Source organism: Bos indicus x Bos taurus, chromosome 4, assembly GCF_003369695.1.
Source record: "Bos indicus x Bos taurus breed Angus x Brahman F1 hybrid chromosome 4, Bos_hybrid_MaternalHap_v2.0, whole genome shotgun sequence".
NCBI lineage: Eukaryota > Metazoa > Chordata > Mammalia > Artiodactyla > Bovidae > Bos > Bos indicus x Bos taurus.
In genome coordinates this window covers 74,180,867-74,198,111 of record NC_040079.1, presented here as the reverse complement: position 1 = coordinate 74,198,111, position 17,245 = coordinate 74,180,867, and the positions used below count along the sequence as shown (strand labels likewise).

General features: G+C 41.5%; 1 protein-coding gene across 4 annotated transcripts in view; it reads left to right on the top strand.

The window, feature by feature from the left end:
• Positions 1–491: 491 nt before the first annotated feature.
• The window catches only part of LHFPL3 (LHFPL tetraspan subfamily member 3), a 654,591-nt gene continuing 637,837 nt past the window's right edge, over positions 492–17,245 (top strand). For 3 of the 4 annotated variants that reach the window (XM_027539728.1, XM_027539725.1, XM_027539726.1), the window contains exon 1: positions 492–1,119. In XM_027539728.1, coding sequence (XP_027395529.1) covers positions 681–1,119 — 439 coding nt within the window. In that variant the 5' untranslated portion in view covers positions 492–680. The remainder of the gene's footprint in view (positions 1,120–17,245) is intronic. The other variant, XM_027539724.1, reaches the window with a different exon arrangement.

Here is a 17,245-nt window from a genome sequence, read left to right as displayed (position 1 = left end):
TGGTTGTCACCAGGTATTCTCTTGGGGCAGCACGTCACTTTTCCTTCGGCCTCTCTCGCCTTCACCTGCCACGTTGCCCCTCGTACGCCTGAAAAGATGCAGAGGTCGAAGCACGTTGCTGTGCGGTGCTTGAAAGGCTTCCAAAATCAGTCTTCGGCGCCCGGCCCCCAACCCCAACCGGGATCCTGGGATCGCCTCGGGGATCCCTGTGGGTGCTCCCACCCTCTTCTAAGGTTCCCCCATCTGCAACTCAAGGCCAGCTTCCCTGGCCCACGCCCGACACTCGAGGGGCGTCCCAGGGTCGCCGAGGGGTGGAAGGCTGGAGGGGCGCCGGAGCTCGCGCGCCGCGACGCCGCGCGCTGGATTTGCCGCCTTCAGCTGCTGCAGCTGCATCGGCGGCGGCGGGAAGAGGGGCGGAGGGCGGTGAGGAGGGCTGGAGCCCCGGCCAGAAGGGAGGGAGGGAGGGGGGCCGGGAGGCTGTGCCAGGCGATCCGGAGGGGTGCTCGGCGCTCCCCCGCCCTCCTTCCGGGAGCGAGGATGCAGACTCTGAAACTGGCGCTACTGGGCTGAGGAGGAGGCAGGGGAGTTGCAGCTCGCGCGGCTCGGTGAGTGTGTCTCCTGAGCGCGGAGAGGCGGGGGGGAGGCGGAGGACAAGGAGGAGGAGGAGGAGGAGGGGGAGAATGCCCGGAGCCGCCGCCGCTGCCGCCGCCGCCGCGATGCTCCCGGCTCAGGAGGCTGCCAAGCTGTACCACACCAACTATGTGCGGAACTCGCGGGCCATCGGCGTGCTGTGGGCCATCTTCACCATCTGCTTTGCCATCGTCAACGTGGTGTGCTTCATCCAGCCCTACTGGATCGGCGACGGCGTGGACACCCCGCAAGCTGGCTATTTCGGGCTCTTCCACTACTGCATCGGCAACGGCTTCTCCCGGGAGCTGACCTGCAGGGGCAGCTTCACGGACTTCTCCACGCTGCCCTCGGGCGCCTTCAAAGCCGCCTCCTTTTTCATCGGCCTCTCCATGATGCTCATCATTGCCTGCATCATTTGCTTTACCCTCTTCTTCTTCTGCAACACGGCTACGGTGTACAAGATCTGTGCCTGGATGCAGCTCACCTCCGGTGAGTGCGCGCTCACCTCAGCGGAGGCTGGGGGACCCGGGGCGCGGGAGCCCGGGAGGGGCGGGAGTGGGACCGACGCGGGCGGTGCGCGCCTCTGGGGGCCGAGCAACTTAATCCGCTCTGGCGGGAGCCCTGGGAGGCTGGAACCCCCAGGGTTCCTCAGCCTCACCATCAGCGCCTAGACTGGGGCTTTCGAGAACCTCCCAAGTGCGGGGGACGCCACCCAGAGGGACACGTCAGGGGCAGGGCGGTTGCTGGGCCGAGTCCGCTAAGAACTCGAGGTGGGGAGAGGAAGCGGCCGCTTAAGGCGCGAGCAGAGAAACTAGAGGGGCTGACAGGCGAAAAGCGGATTTGGAGCGATTGTAGTGGAAGGAGGGTCAGCCTGCTCAGTCCCTCTCTAGGACTGTTTCAGTCATTGCTTTCTGAGCGTGATTAGGGTTGGGGGCTGGAGTGAAGTTGTTTCTCTCTGTCCCAGGAAGTTATAAAATTTTTATCATCAGTCTGGAGGTGAATAAACCCGAATTCTGTTTTTGGATTTACCCGTTTAAGAAAACTGTACCGTAGGATGTTCCTTTGTAATTCCCCAATGTCAAGTCTTCTGTTTGCTTCCTTGTCAGAGCAAAGGTCCTTCCATTCCATCTTTAAACAGAAATCTTGAGGGAATCAAGATTTCTCAAGATCTCAGTTTTGAGGAAGTGGCTTTAGGAAGATGGACACAGAGGAAAGCTTGTTTCTTTGGTGTCTCTGATCACTCTGACTATGGATGATAGATTGTTGCTAGTTGGAGAATGTGAAAGTACTTTTTCTGAGCATCCGAGTTACTTTTAACCCCAAAAGAGACGGAGGGTGCATTTCCTGGTGGCTCTGGAGAGTCCTGAAACTGACTCCTTTCTCTGCCTCCAGCAGAGATTCCCTTTCTGCTAGCCACCTTCGATGCCCTGCCTTCTAAAGGTAGACTCCATCCTCCAACACTTGACACCTTCTTGTTCCAGTATGGTGGGGGTCCTTTTGATGTTATGGATGATCTGGTTGGAAAAGCAGAGGATATCTCAGGCAGCCACATTCTCATTTGTGTTTTAGTTTATTGTTCTCCTTCTTCAAAGGCGTTACCTTTAAGATTTTGTAGTTTTTCCTATGCCTGGGAAGGTTTTCTAGGGAGTAGGGCTTTGATACCTGTGTTTACCAGAATGTTACAGGCTGATTAAGTTCTGAAGGGTGCCAGACAAGAGCATTAAGGTTCATGATCTTATGCTGCTAGTTAACTATAGGAGAAGCTTGTGGGAGAATAAACTTGTTTGGAAGTTATTTGCTTTGTGTTAAGTGTGCTGCAGCTGATTTCCATTTGCCGTAGAATGTGAACATATGCATGTGAAAGGGGGTCTCACTAGTAGAGACCCGGCCCCGCATATACATACACTGTTATTCTTAAATATAGAGTTTTCTGCTTTTCTTCTGTACTTCCACTCTCAACTTCTTCAAGCATCCCTCCCCATGATTTTTCTATATAATGTCTTTTATGGCCATCTCAAGAGCAGACTAACTTTGAGATTTGGAATAAATTAATATATTATTGTTGTTCTTGACACTTAGCTCTGGTTTGACTTTGAAGACAGCAGGACATTGAGGATGCAGATGCTTTAGCTATACAGGGTCAATTCTTTTTCTAATTTTAATTTTTCTAAGTTAAATGACCTATTTAGACTGGTGATTCAAATTAGATTGTTTTTTCAAAGGTCTGAAAGTGATTTGTGGGTGATTTCTCAACATATTACAAGATGTTTTACTTTTATGAGATTTTGTGTCTAAGCTGACATTGTTGTTTTAAAAAGGAAAGAAAGTAAACTATCTCTGGGAAAGAATTCCCAGCTTTGAAGTTAATACAAATTGCAACTATTATGATGTTTTTTTCTTTTCTCTTCCTGGAAGAGAATACAAAAAAAAAAAAAAAAATCATTTATTCTGCAGTAGTGAAATGTGATGTCATGTTTTCAGAAATTTGACATTAGTATGCTATCCTGTTTCCCATATATCAGTGTAAAATGTGATGATAACCTTTGTACTGATGAAGCTATAAGGATGTTTACTTCATTTTCAGATAAATCCAGATCCTTAAGTTCTTGGCACTTATTTGCCGTTTATATGGTATTTTATTTCTAGGTAAACCACCGAAGGACATAATTTTATTTATTAATGAACTATATTAGTTAAAGAATTGATTATGACTCAAAGTCAATTATATTAAGAGTTAAAATCAGTTGTATTCACAGATTTTTTAAAAGATGGGATAAAGAAGGTATTTCTGAAGCAAGTCACATTTAATGTCCTTTTCAGGTTTTTTACAAAAGTCTCAATACTAACAATATAGTTGACATAATTGTAAATTACTGTCAAAGTTTAGTTTCTCACCTTTAGACTGTTCCTCTTTGATATTAAGAAGCCTTCTTATAATTTACCTAGTTCTCTCAAGTGTAATTTGCTAACTATTAAAGATGAGACTTAATGAGCCATTTGCTTATCAGAGACTGTTTAACCTTCATTGGAAGTCAAATTATTAAGTTGTGTATTTAGTTATCTAAGCATTTTAATATAGTAACCTCATAAATCAGAGCCAGGTAGACTATAATATCCCATATGAAATAATACACTAAGATGAAAGCAGAAGACTTTCTTGTGGCAATACAACATCAAGAATTATTCTTTTATGATTCTGAACAATGAACTAGAAAACGTACTTAATTTATTGGACCTGAAAATGATGTTGCTTTCTACCTAGATGTGTGAAACGACCATAATTAATGGTGCTATTATGAACACCTGCCCTCTCCCTCTCCCTCTCCCCTCTGAATCATCATTAACCTCAGTGGAGTGAAACTACAGACTTAGGAGCTAATATGTCACACTTCTTCAAGATGTAATCCTATACTTAGGGACTGTGCCTAACATAAAGAGTGAAGACATAAAAATAATGTGTAAAATAAAGAATAACAATTAGAGGTGAAAAATTCCCCAAATCCACAAGGAAATTTCTTGAGAAGAGAGATGTTTCTTTTTTCTTTTTTTTTTAAATTTCTCTACTAATAAAAGAGGTAGATCTGTAATTGGCAAGAAGGGCAATAAAGTCCAGATCTTTTTTTTTTTTTTTTGTAATCTGAATGGAAAGGGGATTTTGTCTTCCTGGGAGCGTGATTCTCTGATTTCATGTTTTTGTTTTCAAATCAGTATTTCAGTCTCTGTTTCCAAGTCTGTTAATAGCCAAGTCTCATAAAGGTGGAGATTTTTTGTTTTGTTGACTATAAGCCATTATCTTATTTTCAGAAATGCAAGTTTTACCAATTACAAGCCAATGAGATCTTTCTTTTTCTTTTCCTTTTTAGTTCTTCCTCTGTTTATTGCTCCCAACCCATCTCCCTCCAGCCCCTCTCCTGCATGTGTGACCCCATGGACTGCAGCCTGCCAGGCTCTTCTGTCCATGGAATTTTACAGGCAAGAATACTGGAGTGGGTTGCTATTTCCTTCCTTCTCCATCTTTTTTTTTTTTTTTTTTTAATAAGCTAAAGCATTGAGGCAGAATTTGAAATTTTTAGACATCTACCATAAACTTTGGTGGAATATAGCAGATGAGGAGGGTCTTGGTTTCACCTGGGAAGAAGGAGCACCTAATCCTGATTGGATTTCGGTATTTGGGAGGGGTAAGATGGGAAGGGGGGGGTTGCATTCACCAGATCCCTGTCGCTAGTCATTCTGAATTGTACCAACAAGAAGGGCCTCCAAGATAGTGAGCCTTGATTGTATAGCAAGTATGGCAAGGATTGAAGACTGAATTGCTTACTTACCTTCCCCAGCTTCCCAGTCTTAGTTTTTCCCCAGGTCTTTTTAATCAGCTTGCATTCTTCAGTTTTATACCTTTGCTGTTTTGGTGAGTTGAGAATCACCATAGGTAATTATCATACTTCTTAGGCAGCAGGAAGAGCCTTGGCATTGTTATGCCATCCTATCTCAAGACACTGTGCTCTTTTCTTGTATATCTTATCAGCATTTGGGATTACAAATGTGTTTATTTGTTTAATGTCTGTCTTTTCCAGTACATTGAAAGTTCTACAAACCCATGTCCTTTTCTCATATATCATAGTGGTCAAGATCATGGACACTGGAGTAAAAAGAGGTGGATGTGAACCCTTGCTCTGGTATTCATTCACTATATGACCTAGGGAATTAACCTTTCTGTACTTCAGTTGCTCATCTGCAAGGTGAGCATATAATTGTACTTACCTCAGGAGATTGCTGCAAGGATTAAATAAGCCAAGGTGTATAGGAGAACAGTGTTCAGTACATAGGGAAAGTGAAAGTCGCTCAGCTGTGTCCAACTCCTAGCGACCCCATGGACTGTAGTCCATGGAATTCTCTAGGCCAGTATACTGGAATGGGTAGCCTTTCCCTTCTCCAGGGGATCTTCCCAACCCAGGGCTTGAACCCACGTCTCCCTCATTGCAGGCGGTTTCTTTACCAGCTGAGCCAATAGGTAGGGTTACTGTTCTTATGTTATTATTACTGCTGTATCTTGTCACACAGTAGTATGTATATGTATAGCACATAATAGGTATTCATTTTTGTTGAGTTAATGAATTAAAAAATGAATGATTAATGGCATGAAGAATGGAAAAAAAAGGAAGTTACTTAAAATGTGCCACATGCCAAGTTGTGAAGTGAATAATACCATATACTTTGAAAGCCATGATACTCATTTTTCTCTTGGATTTGTGACCCCAGCAGTAACTGCACTAAAGGAATTCTTCCAGAATTTTTTGATGGCCTAATTTATGATGAGCTTATTCCTAAATCAAGGGTTTTTCTGATGCATAGGTAATGATCTTTATTACAATGCTGGGATACAATCAATTATATATTAGGATCCAGCAAATTTCCCCTTACCTTTTAGTTTCTCATGAAAAAATATCATGTTATTAAAAATAGAGGTTTTATGTAAGAATCAAAAGGTTAGACTTTCTTTCATAAGAGGGGACTTATGAAAGACTTACTCTCTTTCATAAGAGTTCCATATTGGATTTCCTTACACGCCTGTAGGAGCAGTCAGCACAGGAGAAGAGGGTATGTCTTCCAAGCTTTCCTTTCATAATTTTGGGCATCATTGTAGATGTGCTCTTCTGGGATATGCAGGCCTACTCAGCTGTGTGGCCCAGCATGTGCAGAGCTTGATGGCGGAACTCTGAATAGACAAGGTCAGGATTTATTCAAGTTCAGAACAGTCACCAGGTTTCACCATTTGGCTGGTGCTGAGCATATGACAGGAGAAGGCAATGGCAACCCACTCCACTCTTGCCTGGAAAATCCTATGGACAGAGGAGCCTGGTGGGCTACAGTCCATGGGGTCGCAAAGAGTTGGACACGACTGAGTGACTTCACTTTCACTTTTCACTTTCATGCATTGGAGAAGGAAATGGCAACCCACTCCAGTATTCTTGCCTGGAGAATCCCAGGGACAGGGGAGCCTGGTGGGCTGCCGTCTATGGGGTCGCACAGAGTCGAACACGACGGACGTGACTTAGCAGCAGCAGCAGTAGCAGAGCATATGACAAAGTTAAGGTCTTGCCTCTTAGAGATGCTAATCCATCCAAAGTTCAGAGTTCTGGAATGGCCCTGAGGAGGGGTTTTCCTCCGCTAGAGCATTTCAAATATTCCCCCAGATGCAGAGAAGAATGTGTACCCTCAGGAAAGGTGGTTTTCATTTTCTAACAACATATTTCACTTACAAGAATTTTCGATCTGCCAAGCCAAACTTACAAGAAAATGATTTTAAATGAGAATTTTGAAACTTTTTTTCTTTGCTTTTATGTAGTGTGAGAATTGAAGAGATGTTGGAAAATAAGTAATGTGAATATCAAATGAATTTTTATAACTGTGAGATTTTAAGCAAACATTTGTGAGAAATAATGGGCCCTATATAACCCATATCATATCTTATTAGGTATTTTCTTTGGTGTGAGGCTACATGTACATGTAAAAGCTTTTTTCCATTGTCAAAATGTTAAAAAGGTGCTTATATATTTTTTATAAATAATAAATATGTATACATACATAACTAGAACATTGTATCAGATGATTAATATGAAAATGAATTTTTAGTGATTGGTGCTTATGTTTGGTGTGACGATATCATGCAGTAAAAAGAATCCATATTGCCAGGCCAGTTATTACATTTTATATCTTTACTTTAGAGACTTTTCAAAGTGAGCAAAATTTTAGATGAAAACAAACAGACCCAAACCTAGCAGAGCATATAGCTGTAGTTGCAGCCTGTGGCTCAGTGCCCTTCTGTGTGTGGTGTGAGGAGATAAACCATGGGGACAGGAGTAGAGAGAACTTCATCTCACATCGGCATGAAGCAAAGAACTCTCCAGGAGAATTCTAATTGGGGGGCTTAATAGCATGATAATTGGGAAAGTTTTAAAGTATAATTTCCATGATATATATGAACTTTGAGGGTCAACACAAACTTTCATTAATGTGATTTTTTTCCTTATAATGAGTCAACTGGAGTTTTTATTTGATATGAGGAAAGACTAAGAAACTGACCTTTATTCTTAATAATAACAAGAAGATATTACCGACAACAGAAAGCTAAGAGGCTGGTTCACATGGCAAATAGTAGATAAGTTATTTGGTGATTTAAACATAAAGCTGTTATGAAAAGTCACCGGGGCATTTCAAGAAAAGGAATAAGCAAACCATCCTCCCCCAGCATCCTACATGTTTATGCAACTATTATCATACAGCTCTCAAATTATGATTACAATTCTGTGACACATGTACTGCACAGGATCACAGCACTATCCTTGTTAAATTGTCCTAAGTGTAATCTTGAGCACATTTCTCATTGCTTCTACTAAAATAAAACAGAAGAATGAGTAGCTTGCAAGAGAAAGATAAATACTTTTTTGATCAATATAGACATGAACCATATCTAATTACTATTGAGCACAATGAAAGAAAATAGCAAACCTTTTTGAAATAGAGTTGCTGACATAGAGTTACCAGAATGGGTCTCTTGTGCCTGGATTCTGCTATCTTTCCTAATGAAACTAGGTGTCCAGCAGTGTAGGGACTGTATATGTGTTCTTAGTAGGAGAAAAGATCCTAAATGATAGGCTGTGTGAAGTTAGTCTAATTGCATGAAATTTTGAGATTATGACTTATCGATGAAAGGGCTAGTCGAAGAGTAGTGAAAGGTAGTAAAATGAAAGATAAATAGTTGTAGATCAGAAAAAAAGGCCTTAGCTCAAAGGCATTCATGAAGAACTTAACTAAGAAAGAACTTAATAAGAAAAATTTTCACATTAGAAAATCATGGCAGACAGGAGTTGCAAGGGAACTCAGCTTTGGATTTAGTATAGAATGTATCATAAACCCATTTACTCAAGTGTCTGGGAACTCCTGGGGCAGGGTGTGCTGCATGGTATTTTTGGTGTCATGAGAGAAATTGTAAAAATCAGAATGGGAAATGTGTATCATCATTGACAGAAGGCTCAGTATTTGAAACATAGGCAAATACATCCAGAATGAAGAATGACTGGGATGTAGAAGAGTGACAGCAAAAATAAATGAAATACGAAGAGAGAAGACATAGAAATTCAAGGCTGAAAGCCTGTGAAACTTGATAACATCTAAAGCCTGTTGAATTTGATATTCAGATCAGATCAGATCAGATCAGTCGCTCAGTTGTGTCCGACTCTTTGCGACCCCATGAATTGCAGCACGCCAGGCTTCCCTGTCCCTCACCAACTCCCAGAGTTCACTCAGACTCACGTCCGTCGAGTCAGTGATGCCATCCAGCCATCTCATCCTCTGTCGTCCCCTTCTCCTCTTGACCCCAATCCCTCCCAGCTACAGAGTCTTTTCTAATGAGTCAACTCTTCGCATGAGGTGGCCAAAGTACTGGAGTTTCAGCTTTAGCATCATTCCTTCCAAAGAAATCCCAGGGCTGATCTCCTTCAGAATGGACTGGTTGGATCTCCTTGCAGTCCAAGGGACTCTCAAGAGTCTTCTCCAACACCACACTTCAAAAGCATCAGTTCTTCAGTGCTCAGCCTTCTTCACAGTCCAACTCTCACATCCATAAATGACCACAGGAAAAACCATAGCCTTGACTAGACAAACCTTTGTTGGCAAAGTAATGTCTCTGCTTTTGAATATGCTATCTAGGTTGGTCATAACTTTCCTTCCAAGGAGTAAGCGCCTTTTGATTTCATGGCTAATTTGATATTATCCATAGCTTAAAAATATATTGACACAGGACAAGCAGAGAGCTGGATTATGTGTTACAGTCCAAAACTGAGAGCTAATCCCAATTATCAAGAAAGAAAAATTATGATTACACCCCCTTTTTCCCCATAAGAAGTTGCCATAGATTCTGGGATAAAGGTATACAAAGAAAGATGATAGAACTTCTTATATGATAGATGCAAACATGGAGGATTAAAATAACCTAAGAAAGAAAAAGTCATTGTAAATTTTGATAAAGAGCATTCCTACAGTTTCTCTTTGAAATTCTAGTTACAGATTGTGAAGCTAAATTGATATCTGTAATGCCTTTAGAAGAAGAACTAAAGAGCCTCTTGATGAAAGTGAAAGAGGAGAGTGAAAAAGTTGGCTTAAAGCTCAACGTTCAGAAAACTAAGATCACGGCATCCGGTCCCATCACTTCATGGCAAGTAGATGGGGAAATAGTGGCTGATTTTATTTTTTGGGGTTCCAAAAATCACTGCAGATAGTAACTACAGCCATGAAATTAAGACACTTACTCCTTGGAAGGAAAGTTATGACCAACCTAGATAGCATATTCAAAAGCAGAGACATTACTTTGCCAACAAAAGTCCATCTAGTCAAGGCTATGGTTTTTCCAGTGGTCATGTATGGATGTGAGAGTTGGACTGTGAAGAAAGCTGAGTGCAGAAGAATTGATGCTTTTGAACTGTGATGTTGGAGAAGACTCTTGAGAGTCCCTTGGACTGCAAGGAGATCCGACCAGTCCATCCTAAAGGAGATCAGTTCTGGGTGTTCATTGGAAGGACTGATGTTGAAGCTGAAACTCCCAATACTTTTGCCACCTGATGTGAAGAACTGACTCATTTGAAAAGACCCTGATGCTGGGAAAGATTGAAGGCAGGAGAAGTAGGGGACGACAGGGGATGAGATGGCTGGATGGCATCACTGATTCAAAGGAGATGAGTTTGAGTGAACTCCGGGAGTTGATGAAGGACAGGGAGGCCTGGCATGCTGCGATTCATGGGGTCGCAAAGAGTCGGACACAACTGAGTGACTGAACTGAACTGAACTGAATGTCTTTAGTGAGAAAAGGGAACTTATAGTGAGCATTTAGGGTAAATATATTTCTAGAGCATTTTAAGAACATAATATAGTTATAAGCTAGATTAATCGAAGTTGTCTAAATTCCAGTTGTTAATGACCAGCAATATTGTGATCTATGTGTGACATATTTTTTAACTGAATGTACATGTTTTAAGCAGCTGACTGGACAAGAAGTAGTACTGACTAGTTGACGTTTTTAAATAATCTTCATAGAGAAAGAATTGCTGTACTGCGGTGTTTTACAGATGGTGGCTGGTGACCCTTCGATGGGTCATGATATCAGTTTAGTAGATAATGATCAGCATTAATCCTTAAATTAAAAAAGAATAGAAAATGTGAATGCAATGCAGATAGTTTGTGAAACCTTTATTTCTTTTTTATTTTTAAAAATATTTGCATATGTGTGTGTGGACTAGATTGCAATGGGTTGTAGTCAAAATGTATGAAAGATACTATTCCAGAGAAAAGATGATATAGTGTGAATTTAGAAAAATAATTATTTCTTGTTTGGAAAATTGTGAAAGGTTTGCACCAATTCATAGGCGATTTTTCACTAGAGGATAGATTAGGTAAAATATACTTAATCTAAGCAATTTGAGACATTTTTCTTATCTCACTTCCACTAATGACTTAATGCTAATATACCCCAGTTGGATTGTGGGTTGATTGAAAATAAGAATTATTTTTTCTAGATGTGATTTGATTGGCCTTTCATGCTATAAAAATGACATGGTTATTAAGCAACAATCTGTTAAAGCAAACATTTAAACAAGTGTACTTAACCCAGTGCCAAGTAGATACAGACTCATGTGTGTGTGCATGCTAAATCGCTTCAGTCGTGTTTGACTCTTTGTGATCCTATGAAATGTAGCCTGCATGGCTCCTCTGTCCCTGGGACTCTCCGGGTAAGAATATAGGCTTTTAAAAATTGGAGGGATATAAAAATTATTTAGTAGTCTCCTCATTTTCTCAGTAAAGAGATAAAACTGTAAATACTATTAAGCAACTACTATTTGCAAAGACCTTAGTATATTTCAGTTCAGTTCAGTTTAGTTGCTCAGTCGTTTCTGACTCTTTGTGACCCCATGAACCGCAGCACACCAGGCCTCCCTGTCCATCACCAACTCCCAGAGTTTACCCAAACTCATGTTCATTGAGTCGGTGATGCCATCCAACCATCTCATCCTCTGTCGTCCCCTTCTCCTCCTGCCCTCAATCTTTCCCAGCATCAGGGTTTTTCAAATGAGTCAGTTCTTCACATCAGGTGGCCAAAGTGTTAGAGTTTCAGCTTCAACATCAGTCCTTCCAATGAACACCCAGGACTGATCTCCTTTAGAATGGACTGGTTGGATCTCCTTGCAGTCCAAGGGACTCTCAAGAGTCTTCTCCAACACCACAGTTCAAAAGCATCAATTCTTCAGTGCTCAGCTTTGTTCATAGTCCAACTCTCACATCCATACATGACTACTGGAAAAACCATAGCCTTGAGTAGACGGACCTTTGTTGGCAAAGTAATGTCTCTGCTTTTTAATATGCTGTCTAGGTAGGTCATAACTTTCCTTCCGAGGAGCAAGTATCTTTTAATTTAGTTAGTATATTTAACCTTTACAGTAAACCTACAAGGTTAGAATTATTTTATCTATTTTGTATATGAAAAAAGTGAAGGTTAAAAATTGTTCAGGGTCACAAAGCCAGTAAATGGCTTGAGCCAAAATCAGATTCTCCCCCTATCCAACAGAATATTTTGCCTCTGAGGCTGAGATAAGTTGTCTTGGCAAAATTTTACCTTGATAGAGTTGAAACGAACACATCTGCTTTCCAGTGCAGTGCCTTTTCTATCACTTTCTTTGCCTCCTAACTTAAATGTTCGTTTGCTTAACTTAAATCTTCAGTATGCATTTGCAACATTTTGTATCAACATGAAGAAAAGGAGCTGGTATTTACAGGGAAATATCTAGTACATGTTTATCAGGGTTCTCTCTTCAAGCATGCTTAGGTGAGATGAGGTACTCCTCGTCCTATTCATTTTCATAACCTAGAGCCTGGGTGGTTCTTTACCCATTATATCCCCTTGGTTGTACCTCTGATCTCCTCGCTATTATTAGAGTGTGAATTCCTGTAGGAGTGGTGGCATTGCTGGCTCTGTGACATCCATTTCTGCCCTGCATCAAATGTAGAAATGTTCTTAGTAGATTTGTTTATTGATGGTGATGATAAAGGTGGTGACGGTAGACAGGATTACCAGGTCACAGACATAGTTCCAAAAAGGGTAAAAATAGACTTAGGCAGCTTCAGGAGGCATTAGGGAACTGGGTGTAGATTTATAGTTTGACTTGATGGTTTATTGGCTGGATTATTTGGGGCAAGTCGTCTAACTACTCTTGATTTTTTCATTTTCTTGATATTATTTTTCTAAAGTTTACATTAATTGTATTTGGGATACACAGAGATTGCAGGTTTTATGGACATTAAAAGCATGTCATCTGCTAACCAAGTGTTGCTACCTTTACCAATAAATTAAATATTAGGAAAACCATCAAAGACAGGGTGAAATTAGAAGAGAAAGCAAGTAGGAAACAATTATAGGTGATAAATGTCTAGAGTTAGATTTCCTTAATATAATGGGACTTTAAGTAAAATCACATAGCACAGCGCTGTGTTCTTCAGTTCAGTTCAGTTCAGTCACTCAGTTGTGTCCGACTCTTTGCAACCCCATGAATCGCAGAACACCAGGCCTCCCTGCCCATCACCAACTCCCAGAGTCTACTCAAACTCATGTTGATTGAGTCGGTGATGCCATCCAGCCATCTCATCCTCTGTCGTCCCCTACTTCTCCTGCCTTCAATCTTTCCCAGCTTCAGGGTATTTTCAAATGAGTCAACTCTTCGCATCAGGTGGCCAAAGTATTGGAGTTTCAGCTTCAGCATCAGTCCTTCCAATGAACACCCAGGACTGATCTCCTTTAGGATAGACGGATTGGACCTCCCTGCAGTCCAAGGGACTCTCAAAAGTCTTCACCAACACCACAATTCAAAAGCATCAATTCTTTGGCACTCAGTTTTCTTCACAGACCAACTCTCATATCCATATATGACCACTGGAACAACCATAGCCTTGACTAGATGGACCTTTGTTGGCAAAATAATGTCTCTGCTTTTCAATATGCTATCTAGGTTGGTCATAACTTTCCTTCCAAGGAGAAAGTGTCTTTTAATTTCATGGCTGCAGTCACCATCTGCAGTGATTTTGGAGCCCCCCAAAAAATAAAGTCTGACACTGTTTCCGCTGTTTCCCCATCTATTTCCCATGAAGTGATGGGACTGGATACCGTGATCTTAGTTTTCTGAATGTTGAGCTTTAAGCCAACTTTTTCACTCTCCTCTTTCACTTTCATCAAGAGGCTCTTTAGTTCCTCTTCACTTTCTGCCATAAGGGTGATGTCATCTGCATATCTGAGGTTATTGATATTTCTCCCGGCAATCTTGATTCCAGCTTGTGCTTCTTCCAGCCCAGCGTTTCTCATGATGTACTCTGCATAGAAGTTAAATAAGCAGGGTGACAATATACAGCCTTGACGTACTCCTTTTCCTATTTGGAACCAGTCTGCGGTTCCACGTCCAGTTCTAACTGTTGCTTCCTGACCTGCATATAGGTTTCTCAAGAGGCAGGTCAGGTGGTCTGGTATTCCCATCCCTTTCAGAATGTTCCACAGTATGTTGTGAACTACATAGTCAAAGGCTTTGGCATAGTCAATAAAGCAGAAATAGATGTTTTTCTGGAACTCTCTTGCTTTTTCAGTGATCAAGCAGATGTTGGCAATTTGATCTCTGGTTTCTCTGCCTTTTCTAAAACCAGCTTTAACATCTGGAAGTTTACGGTTCACGTATTGCTGAAGCCTGGCTTGGAGAATTTTGAGCATTACTTTACTAGCGTGTGAGATGAGTGCAATCGTGCAGTAGTTTGAGCATTCTTTGGCATTGCCTTTCTTTGGAATTGGAATGAAAACTGACCTTTTCCAGTCCTGTGGCCTCTGCTGAGTTTTCCAAATTTGCTGGCATATTGAATGCAGCACTTTCACAGCATTATCTTTCAAGATTTGAAATAGCTCAACTGGAATTCCATCACCTCCACTAGCTTTGTTCGTACTGATGCTTTCTAAGGCCCACTTGAGTTCACATTCCAGTATGTCTGGCTCTAGGTGAGTGATCACACCATCATGATTATCTTGGTTGTGAAGCTCTTTTTTGTACAGTTCTTCTGTGTATTCTTGCCACCTCTTCTTAATATCTTCTGCTTCTGTTAGGTCCATACCATTTCTGTCCTTTATCGAGCCCATCTTTGCATGAAATGTGCCCTTGGTATCTCTGATTTTCTTGAAGAGATCGCTAGTCTTTCCCATTCTGTTGTTTTCCTCTATTTGTTTGCATTGAGCGCTGAGGAAGGCTTTCTTATCTCTCCTTGCTATTCTTTGGAACTCTGCATTCAAATGGGAATATCTTTGCTTTTCTCCTTTGCTTTTCTCTTCCTTCTTTTCACAGCTATTTGTAAGGCTTCAGACAGGCATTTTGTTTTTTTGCATTTCTTTTCCGTGGGGATGGTTGATCCCTGTCTCCTGTACAATGTCACGAACCTCCAACCATAGTTCATCAGGCACTGTCTATCAGATCTAGTCCCTTAAATCTATTTCTCACTTCCACTGTTTAATCATAAGGAATTTGATTTAGGTCATACCTGAATGGTCTAGTGGTTTTCCCTACTTTCTTCAATTTAAGTCTGAATTTGGCAATAAGGAGTTCATGATCTGAGCCACAGTCAGCTTTTGGTCTTGTTTTTGTTGACTGTATAGAGCTTCTCTATCTTTGGCTGCAAAGAATATAGTCAATCTGATTTCGGTATTGACCATCTGGTGATGTCCATGTGTAGAGTCTTCTCTTGTGTTGTTGGAAGAGGGTGTTTGCTATGACCAGTGGGTTCTCTTGGCAAAACTCTATTAGCCTTTGCCCTGCTTATTCTGTACTCCAAGGCCAAATTTGCCTGTTACTCCAGGTGTTTCTTGACTTCCTACTTTTGCATTCCAGTCCCCTATAATGAAAAGGACATCTTTTTTGGGTATTAGTTCTAAAAGGCCTTGTTGGTCTTCATAGAACCATTCAACTTCAACTTCTTCAGTGTTACTGATTGGAGCATAGACTTGGATTAATGTGATGTTGAATGGTTTGCCTTGGAAACGAACAGAAATCATTCTGTCATTTTTGAGATTGCATCTAAGTACTGCATTTTGGACTCTTTTGTTGACCATGACAGCTACTCCATTTCTTCTAAGGAATCCTGCCCACAGTAGTAGATATAATGGTCATCTGAGTTAAATTCACTCATTCCAGTCCATTTTAGTTCGCTGAATCCTAGAATGTCGATGTTCACTCTTGCCGTCTCTTGTTTGACCACTTCCAATTTGCCTTGATTCATGGACCTAACATTCCAGGTTCTTATGCAATATTGCTCTTTACAGCATCAGACCTTGTTTCTATCACCAGTCACATCCACATCTGGGTGTTGTTTTTGCTTTGGCTCCATCCCTTCATTCTTTCTGGAGTTATTTCTCCACTGATCGCCAGTAGCATATTGGGCACCTACCAACCTGGGGAGTTCCTCTTTCAGTATCCTATCATTTTGCCTTTTCATACTGTTCATGGGGTTCTCAAGGCAAAAATACTGAAGTGGTTTGCCGTTCCCTTCTCCAGTGGACCACATTCTGTCAGACCTCTCCACCATGACCCATCAGTCTTGGGTGGCCCCATATGGCATGGCTTAGTTTCATTGAGTTAGACAAGGCTGTGGTCCGTGTGATCAGATTGGCCAGTTTTCTGTGATTATGGTTTCAGTGTGTCTGTCCTCTGATGCCCTCTCGCAACACCTACCATCTCACTTGGGTTTCTCTTACCTTGGACATAGGGTATCTTCACGGCTGCTCCAGCAAAGCGCAGCCGCTGCTCCTTACCTTGGACGAGGGGTATCTCCTCACGGCCGCCTCTCCTGACCTTGAATGAGGAGTAGCTCCTCTCGGCCCTCTTGCCCCCCATGCAGCCGCTAACCTCAGACACAGGGTAGCCCCTCTCGGCCACTGCCCCGACCTTGGGCGTGGAGCTGTGCTCTTAGGATTATTGAATTAATTCATGTAAAACACTTAAAACTGGACCTAGCACACAGTAGTTCAGTTCCGTCACTCAGTCGTGTCTGATTCTTTGCGACTCCATGGACTGCAGCATGCCAGGCTTCCCTGTCCATCACCAACTTGTGGAGCTTGCTCAAACTTATGTTCATCGAGTCAGTGATGCCATCCAACCATCTCAGCACACAGTAAGCACTCAATAAATGTTAGCTATAATTGCTGCACTAAAGAGTGCAGGTCTAGAGGAGTGGTTAGTATTCAGAAAATTTAGTAGACAGAAAAATTGGACTCACAATACACAAATTAAAGAAGGATAATTTCATTTCACAACTTTATATTTCACATCTACTTTGTCCTGAGGATTGAGAAAGATAATGGCTATGAAAGCCTTTCAGAAACCGCATTGTTATATAAATGCCATTGTGATTCCTAGAATAATTTTGTACTTTACTAAGAAAATACCATATTCAGTTAAGAGTTTAATTTTGTGTTGACAGGGTCTAGCTCTTCCATTTTATTTATCTACAATAGTGACTCAGAAGTAACAAGAAGATGTTGTGGAGATATGTTGAA